The 8,993-nt window shown below is 45.6% G+C and overlaps 1 protein-coding gene across 1 annotated transcript in view; it reads left to right on the plus strand.

Annotated features, from left to right (window-relative positions):
* Nxf1 (nuclear RNA export factor 1) overlaps positions 1–8,993 on the plus strand; it is a 14,965-nt gene that overhangs the window by 4,125 nt on the left and 1,847 nt on the right. Inside the window, exons 2-19 of the mRNA XM_021198542.2 lie at positions 1,584–1,764; positions 1,995–2,148; positions 2,831–2,914; positions 2,995–3,099; positions 3,221–3,301; positions 3,379–3,448; positions 3,567–3,655; positions 3,969–4,076; positions 4,397–4,506; positions 6,277–6,313; positions 6,547–6,615; positions 6,695–6,750; positions 6,864–6,971; positions 7,071–7,129; positions 7,228–7,343; positions 7,471–7,513; positions 8,097–8,169; positions 8,507–8,689. Of these exons, the coding sequence (XP_021054201.1) occupies positions 1,584–1,764; positions 1,995–2,148; positions 2,831–2,914; positions 2,995–3,099; positions 3,221–3,301; positions 3,379–3,448; positions 3,567–3,655; positions 3,969–4,076; positions 4,397–4,506; positions 6,277–6,313; positions 6,547–6,615; positions 6,695–6,750; positions 6,864–6,971; positions 7,071–7,129; positions 7,228–7,343; positions 7,471–7,513; positions 8,097–8,169; positions 8,507–8,689 (1,726 nt within the window). The remainder of the gene's footprint in view (positions 1–1,583; positions 1,765–1,994; positions 2,149–2,830; positions 2,915–2,994; positions 3,100–3,220; positions 3,302–3,378; positions 3,449–3,566; positions 3,656–3,968; positions 4,077–4,396; positions 4,507–6,276; positions 6,314–6,546; positions 6,616–6,694; positions 6,751–6,863; positions 6,972–7,070; positions 7,130–7,227; positions 7,344–7,470; positions 7,514–8,096; positions 8,170–8,506; positions 8,690–8,993) is intronic.

Here is an 8,993-nt window from a genome sequence, read left to right on the forward strand (position 1 = left end):
TCACCAGCCCTGTTTGTTTCTTTCTTTCTCTTTCTTTCTTTCTTTCTTTCTTTCTTTCTTTCTTTCTTTCTTTCTTTCTTTCTTTCTTTCTAAGTACACTGTAGCTGTCTTCAGACACTCCAGAAGAGGGCGCTAGATCTCATTACAGATGGTTGTGAGCCACAGTGTGGTTGCTGGGAATTGAACTCAAACCTTCAAAAGAGCAGTCAGTGCTCTTAACCACTGAACCACTGAGCCATCTCTCCAGGCACCCCCCCCCCCAGCTAGTTTTCTTAAGAACATTATGACTAGCCCCAATCACTAGCCCTAGCACGGAAGCTGATGGGAGCAGATGCGGAGACCAATGTCCAAGGTGGAGCTTGGGCAACTGTGAGGAAGAGAAGGAGGAAAAAGTGTAGGAATCAGAACGGTTAAAGAAACCAGGAGAATTCAGTCCCCAAAATCAACTAAGCAGGACTCCTAGAGGCTCACAAGAGACTGAAGTGACAATCACAGAGCCTACATGGGTCTGCACTGTGTCCTCTGCCTGTATGTTGTAGTGTTTAGCTTAGGGGTTTTTGTAGGACTCCTATTGGAACAGGGATGTCTTGACTATTTTGCCTGTTCTTAGGACCTTTTCCCTCCTCCAGGGTTACCTTGTCCAGCCTTGATATGAGAGGTTGTGTCTAGTCTCATTGCATCTTACTATGCCATACATCTTGTTATGCCATGTTCAGTTGATATCACTGGGATACCTGCTCTTTTCTGAAGGGAAACAAAAACAGTGGACAAAGGGTGGGGGGAGGGGAGTGGGGAGGGAAGACTGGGAGAAGTGGAGGGAGGAGAGGCTCTAGTCAGAATGTATTATGTAAGAAAAGAATAAAAAGAAAAAAGTCATCTTGCTGGAGGTGGTAGCCCACACCTGTAATCCCAGCACCTGGGGAGGCAGAGGCAAATGGATCTCTGAGTTAGAGGCCAGCCTGGTGTACGGTTAGTTCAAGGATAGCCAGAGCTACACAGAGAAACCTTGTGGTGGTGTTGTGGTAAGTCATATGTCCAGCGCTTTGAGGTACATTCTCGGCCCATTTATTGATTGATTGATTGATTGATTCCTTTTTTTTTTTTTTTTTTTTTCTCGGCCCATTTATTTATTTATTTATTGCTTTTTTTTTATTGACAGGGTACATTCTCAGCCAATTTATTTATTTGTTTGTATGTTTGTTTGTTTATTTATTTTCTGAGACAGGGTTTTTCTGTATAGCCCTGGCTGTCCTGCAACTCACTCTGCAGACCAGGCTGGCCTCGAACTCAGAAATCCGCCTGCCTCTGCCTCCCAAGTGCTGGGAATAAAGGCATGTGCTAGCACTACCTGGCCTCTCGACCCTTTTATTTCCCAACATTTCTATAGTTTTCCAATAACTTGTTCACGATGTGGATGTAATAAAGTTCTTTGCTCTGGCTGGGGCGTAGGTATCTCTAAAGGAACCTTTGTAGTTCGTATCTGTTTTTTTCCAAGAGTACAGAGTACTAGAAAAGGGTGCTCACACCAAGGTAACTTAGACCATTCACGCATTTACTAATTTCTGTGTTGTTTCCAAATCCAGAGCATGATGACCGTGTTAGTTTCCCTCAAAGAAGAAAGAAAGGCCGGGGACCTTTCCGATGGAAATGTGAGGGGAATCGTAGGTCTGGAAGAGGTGGTTCTGGTATACGGTCTTCTCGGTTTGAGGAAGATGATGGAGATGTAGCAATGAATGATCCCCAGGACGGCCCCCGAGTAAGATAGTAAGTGACCAGTTGGTCTGTTTTGAATAGTGACCCACTGAATGATGTAGCCCTATTGTGTCTGTTGTGTCTGGTCTTACCTTGTTGTGTCTGGTCTTACCTTGTTGTGTCTGGTCTTACCTTGTTGTAAAGTAATACTTGGCAGAACCAATTTAGTAGCTGTAGTTTCACTAGCAGGACCCGGTCATCTTCCCTAGTGCTTATGGAAGTTTAATTCTGCTTCCCAACAGCAACCCCTATACCAACCGGCCTAACCGTCGGGGAGATGCTTGGCATGATCGAGATCGAATTCATATTACTGTACGGAGAGACAGAGCTCCTCCAGAGAGAGGAGGGGCTGGCACCAGTCAAGATGGGACCACCAAGAACTGGTTCAAGATTACAGTGAGTACTTGAAAGAATAGGTGATTCAGGAAACAGGACTAGACTCAATGAAAGTGTTTTCATACCTGTCTCTAGCTCCTCGAACCATTTTCTCTAACATTTACTCAACAGTGAAGTGTCATACTAATCCAGTCTTTCCGCAAATGAGTGTCATAGAGCATCTAAGAACAGATGAGGAGGATAGGCAAGGGACATGTGAAAGGGGATCTGATAAGTATGGTCGGGGTGTAGCCTAACACTTAAGCTAAGAGTGATTCTAGGAGACTATGGAGTCTCTGGGGGACAAATAAAACACACTATCTTAGGACTTTTAGAATTAATACATTTGATATGTAGCCATGTTGTCTGACATCTTGCCAGGAGTAATAAGTATATGGAAAGGAGTTAAGGAATGTTTGTATCTCAAGTGGAAACCATACACCTGTTCCTTTCTTTACGAGAGAAAAAAAAAAACCCAGCTTTTTTAGCATACAAGGGCTCTACCAGCCTCATGCGTGTAAGCATGCTTCCTATCTCTGAGACCTCACGCATGCTAAATGCCTTCTATCAGCCTCATGCATGCCACGTTAAGCGTGCTTTCTGATTAAGCACTAGAAATACTTTCAATCTTGGCATAAAATATAAAAGGAAAACTGAAATATGCTGGCTTGGTTACATGTGTACCCTTCTCTCTCACTTCCAGATTCCTTATGGTAGAAAGTATGACAAAACGTGGCTTCTGAGCATGATTCAGAGCAAGTGCAGTGTCCCCTTCAACCCCATTGAGGTAAGGCAGAGTTAGACGTGAAAGGCTGTGGAAGGACCTGTGGACTCCAAATCGAATGTTCTTTGTTTTCCTTCTTCCAGTTTCACTATGAAAATACAAGGGCCCAGTTCTTTGTGGAAGATGCCAGTACTGCTTCTGCATTAAAGGCTGTCAACCATAAGATCCAGGATCGAGAAAACAGAAGGGTATGTGGACAGAGGGCCTGACATGGCACAGTTGGTGCTGATGCACTAAAAGGGCCTAAGTCTTAGTGCTGGTGATTAGGCTGCCCTCAAGTATGTCCTTGCCTTTCTGTCTTCTCTTCAGATATCTATCATCATCAACTCTTCTGCTCCACCCCACACTGTACAGAATGAACTAAAGCCCGAACAAGTAGAGCTGCTCAAGGTAAGTCTGGCTCAAGTGACATGGTCCAACAAACTTTCCATCAGTGATGACTAAACCCTTTGTTTTCCTTCCTCTAGCTGATCATGAGCAAACGATACGATGGCAACCAACAAGCACTTGACCTCAAGGGGCTCCGCTCAGACCCAGGTATGACTGACAGCAGTGTGGTTCTGACTAAATGGAGATGGGAAACAATTGGTCTTTATAACACTGGTATGGGCAAGACCTCTCAGACTTTCTTTTCTATTCTTTCTGTTTGCTACAGATTTGGTGGCCCAGAACATCGATGTTGTTTTAAACCGCAGCAACTGTATGGCAGCCACCCTGCGGATCATTGAAGAGAATATCCCTGAGGTGAAGCTTTTTTTTTTTTTTGCTTTTAAAATCAAAGTGAGGGCTGGTGAGATGGCTCAGCGTGTAAGAGCACTCGACTGCTCTTCTGAAGGTCCGGAGTTCAAATCCCAGCAACCACATGGTGGCTCACAACCATCTGTTAACAAGATCTGACTCCCTCTTCTGGAGTGTCTGAGGACAGCTACAGTGTACTTACATATAATAAATAAANAAATCTTTAAAAAAAAAAAAAAAATCAAGGTGAGATGGGTAGGATAGGATGAGAGACAGATTTGCCCCATGGTAACAAATCTAAACTTTGTTCTGTTCCTAGCTATTGTCTTTGAACTTGAGCAGCAACAGGCTATATAAGCTGGATGATATGTCCAGCATTGTGCAGAAGGCGCCGAACCTAAAGACCCTAAATCTCTCTGGAAACGAAGTAAGACTGATATCTAGGGGTGCTTTGTTTTAATAGTTAACTGATTATGGAGTGGAGGTCAGACCATATTGGGAGTTGGTTCTTTACTTCCACCGTGGGTTCTTGGGCTTTGTTGCTTATGAGGCAAGAGCTTCTGCCCACTGAGCCATCACACTGACTCCTGGCTGTATTTCTGTGATAGTGGAGGGCCAGGAGAGTTTGACTGGCCGTAGTGGGAAGCAAGAAAGCAAACTTAGGTAGTATTTTGAAGTGTGGGAATCCAGCTGCTAAGCTTGGTAAGGGCTGTTTCTTCCCTTTTACCCTCCCCTCATCCTTCACAGTTGAAGTCTGAGCGGGAATTAGACAAGATAAAAGGGCTGAAGCTGGAAGAGCTGTGGCTTGACAGAAACCCCATGTGTGACACCTTCCAAGACCAGTCCACCTATATCAGGTCAGTTGTAGCTTCTGTCTCCCCTCCTGGGGACATTCACCCCCTGGGAGGCTGAACTAATGCACCCTGACCAGTGCCCGTCTACAGGAGAACATGCAGCCCTGAGCTGGAACCACTTGTCCTTTGGGAGGAGGATCACGTATTCCTTTCTGCCTGTCTATGTCTCCTAGCTCTGTCCCAAATCTCTCCTTTCTTCTCGCCTGACTTCTGTTCTCTAGTTCTCTGGCCTTTCTCCTTCTTGAACACAGCCTTTTCTAGAATCTCCCTACCTGTTATTCCAGGAAGAGCACCTCCCCTTTTCTGTTCTGATGTGGAGGTGTCTTATATATGCACTACCTGTGTGTTTGTCTTCAGCCAAAAGCCTGGTGTACTTAGGCTGTGAGAAAGCCCTCTCTTATGGACTGTCTACTGAGACAGACCTTCCTTTGTCCTTTCATAAGTCCCCTCTTGCCATTTTACCAAGAGGGACTCTTTATTTTCATGATCCACTTACCCAAGGCTGTGGCCTGGTCCTTCCTGCCCATGTTGACATTGATGCCTCTTGGAGGCTGGTACCATACTAGTGGTCTCTCTTGCCCAGTGCTGTGAACTGGGCCCTTCCTGGAGAAGAAACCTGGGTTTCCCTAAGATGTGATCAAAGCCAGGGCCCCGCCAGCAGGCGAGGAGATCCCAAGGCAAGTGCTGGGCGTGGAGGCCACAGGGGCATCTGCTACCAAGGAGACAGAGAAATGACCCTGTCAGGGGCACGGCCCCTCCCTCACTCGCACAACTTACTTCAACCTGCTTGGCCCCGGAGGATGGCTGGTTAGCCAGAGACGGGTAAGATTCCTCAGGGAAGGAACAACCTAAGACAGGCACAGTCGCAGAGGGGCCATCAGGAGAGAACTTGGGGGCCAACTGAGGTGGGGCACAGACCCTCACCCCCCCAACTCGGCAGAGGCCTGAACCCTCATGTCTTCTGAGGGAGGTCTCCTGGCCCCATGGCGGCTTTACCTCCCACGCCCAGCTTAGACCGGGACCCAGAGAGCAGACAGAGACCTGGCCAACAGCAACTCTAAATCATTATAGGATTCATTCTCCATTTCTACCTTGGGACCACAGGAAAAGGGCAGCTGAAGGAAAGGGCTGTATCAAGAGGTCTGTCTTTCTGCCATTCTTTTCTGAATGCCTCTGCCTTCAGATCTGTCCCTGTTGCTTTGCTTCTTCTTTGTCTCTCCATCTCTCTTTTTTTCCTGCCCTACCTTTCTCTATTTCTCTTCTTCTTTTCCTTGGTCTCTTTTCTCTCCTCCTCCTTGAGCCCTGTCTTGTTCATCTCCTTGCCCCAACATCCTGTGCCATACTTGTGGTGTGTTCTGGTCTTGGCGAAGGCCAGACCTGGCAGAACTGGTGGATACCTGGTGAGGCAGCGGAGCCCCTGGGCTCCAACCCCATTCCCTCCTCCCGGGGCTGCACAGGTGAGTAGGTGGAAGGTAAGGGGGACAAGGTGGGGAAGGCAGCCCTAGGCTTAAAGCCTGGGCCGAGAGTGTCCTCCTGTGGCACTCGGGATCAGGCAGCGAGACAACAAAGCCAGCCTTCAAGGCAATTAAGAAGGGGTGCCCCTGGTGAGGAGGGGAATGGGGGTTCTTGTCCCCATCTTTAAGCTGGGGAGGAGTAGGCGACGAGCAGGATGGGATGGGCTGTTCCTTGGGTTTTTGGTGTATTTGCTCCTAGAGCAGCCCAGGAGGCATGATGGCTCTGAAGCGTCACTCACTTCTGTCCCGTTCTTGACAGCGCCATTCGCGAACGATTTCCCAAGTTATTACGCCTGGTAAGTCTAACATTTAGTTCTCAATAACAAGGACAACCAAGGTTTTGCCTTTGTTTTGTGACCACCAGTGTGGGTGTGTAGATTTGTTTGAGAATCTGCTAACAGTGGTAATCAATAGAAAAGCCCGTGGACAATGTTTATATAGGATCCCTGCACACTCTTTTAGCTTTTCTGTATGCTCACAAATCCAGTCTTTCTTCAGTTTCTCATATTACATTCACTTCTTTTCACAGGATGGCCATGAGCTACCCCCTCCAATTACCTTTGATGTCGAAGCCCCTACAATGTTACCACCCTGCAAGGTCAGAATTGGGGTTAGACTTAGAACTGTGAGTGGGACGCATACTGGTCCTGTGATCTTAATATCTTGTTTGATTTCAGGGAAGCTATTTTGGAACAGAGAACCTGAAGAGTCTTGTCCTGCACTTCTTACAGCAGTGAGTTTCCCAGGATGCCTTAATGCTGGGGATAATGACTGGCCTATGCATACTTACCGGTGTGTCCTTTTGGTTCCAGACACAGAATTCAGACTCTTTAACTTTCTTTACAGGTACTATGCAATTTATGACTCAGGAGAACGCCAGGGTCTCCTGGATGCCTACCATGATGGCGCCTGTTGCTCGCTAAGCATTCCTTCCAACTCTCAGAACCCTGTCCGGTAAGTGTCACATGTTAGAACCTATCCAGAACCACAGGATTCTGTGGGAGATACAGGCCACTGTTCTGACCACCACCATCTTTCCCTCTTATTTTCCAGAAACAACTTAGCTGAATATGTCAAAGACAGCAGAAATGTGAAGAAGCTTAAAGATCCCAGTAAGTACATTGTGTGAGCAGTCCAAATGGGAAGCGATCAGTAGAGCTAGCCAGTGTGGATGTGCTCTAACCTTGGTTTCTCTTCCTTTTGCTTGCAGCCCTGCGGTTCCAGCTCTTAAAGCATACACGTCTTAATGTCGTTGCCTTCCTCAATGAGCTACCCAAAACTCAACATGACATTAACTCCTTTGTGGTAGATATAAGTGCCCAAACAGTAAGTGCATATTCTCTCCTAACAGAAGCCCAGAGTGGGGTGGATAATGGGCTCAGCATTCACTGCATGAGGAGGCTCAAGCTCTGATTGGGAACCTCCAATGCTTCTGGTGCTTTTTCTCTTTCAGAGCACATTACTGTGTTTTTCTGTCAACGGAGTCTTCAAGGAAGGTAAGAATTTTTAGTTCTGAACCTTCTCGGTATCTTACTTTCCAAGCAATCTTCTCACCTTTTCTTCTCTGACCTCCTTCCTATTTTGCCAGTCCATCTTGGTTTGGCCTTAAAACTCTTCCACTTGTCTTATCTGCAGTATGTCTTATCTGTCTGGGGACCATAACAGTGTAGTTGAAAGAGTCCAGAAGTGTCCATTTCCACCCCTGTGTTAATTCTCTGGTCTGGGAAGGTTGCAGTACCTTTGAATCATGCATTCTTTTTTTCTGTTTTGTTAGATGATTTCATAATACTCTTGCATAGTAATACTTCAGGAAGTGAAATGACTTCAGACACTTTGCCAGGCAATGGGCTAACACTTTCTAAGTTGTTTCACTTCCTATAGCACACAGAAAGTTCTGTTACTATCCTCCCTGCCCTGATATGTCCCTTTATCCCACCTCTGTTCCCTTATGACCAAATAACTATCCTTACCTGGCCAAGTTAGGGTTCTTTGTATCAAATACCATGATGTGAGTGATAATTGTGAAGATCACCTTGAGTGACTATAAGGAGCCATTGTTGCTCCTCATTTTCATTGCAGTGGATAGGAAGTCTCGAGATTCTTTACGTGCTTTCACAAGAACGTTCATTGCTGTTCCTGCCAGCAATTCAGGGTAAGTACTCAGCTTATCAGTTTGGGTATTATTTTCAATCCCAGGAAAGCAATATGATAGTTGGAAGGTAAAGATATTCCTCAGGTAGTTTTCGAAATTGCAGACAAGGAATAGAAGTGTATTAAGTGAATAACAACTATCAGTATGTTAGAGAGTAAATATATAATTCTAGTGTGTTTGTAAGATAATCCTCCTAAATACCTAGTCTATAGTCAAGAATAAATGATAAAAGGTAACAGGAGAGGGGCATGTGGCTTTTAAACAGAACTGAGAACAGAGACAATGTAGAAAGATGAGGTTATTTGTCCATTTATTTAAGATGTTTTTTGTTCTCAAGGCTATGTATTGTAAATGATGAATTATTTGTGCGGAATGCCAGCCCTGAAGAAGTCCAAAGAGCCTTCGCCATGCCTGCACCCACACCTTCCTCCAGCCCAGTACCCATGCTTTCCCCAGAACAGCAGGAAATGTTGCAAGCATTTTCTACCCGGTCTGGCATGAACCTCGAGTGGTCTCAGAAGTGAGTGCTGATTACAGATAGGACCAAGAGGAAACAGATGGCCTGACAATGAATTATAGAACTTTAATAAAAAGATTCCTACTAAGAATTCTGCATAGGTTATTTTTAAATATTTAAAGTACAAATGAAGATTAGGTTTTCTGTCCCCTTCTCAGCTACCTATGACTCCCCTCTTCCCCAGTTGGAATTATGGATTAAACCTGGACTTCAGAGGCAGGCGGATTTCTGAGTTCGAGGCCAGCCTGGTCTACAAAGTGAGTTCCAGGATAGCCAGGGCTATACAGAGAAACCCTGTCTCAAAAAA

This window comes from Mus pahari, chromosome 1 (genome assembly GCF_900095145.1).
Source record: "Mus pahari chromosome 1, PAHARI_EIJ_v1.1, whole genome shotgun sequence".
Classification (NCBI taxonomy): domain Eukaryota; kingdom Metazoa; phylum Chordata; class Mammalia; order Rodentia; family Muridae; genus Mus; species Mus pahari.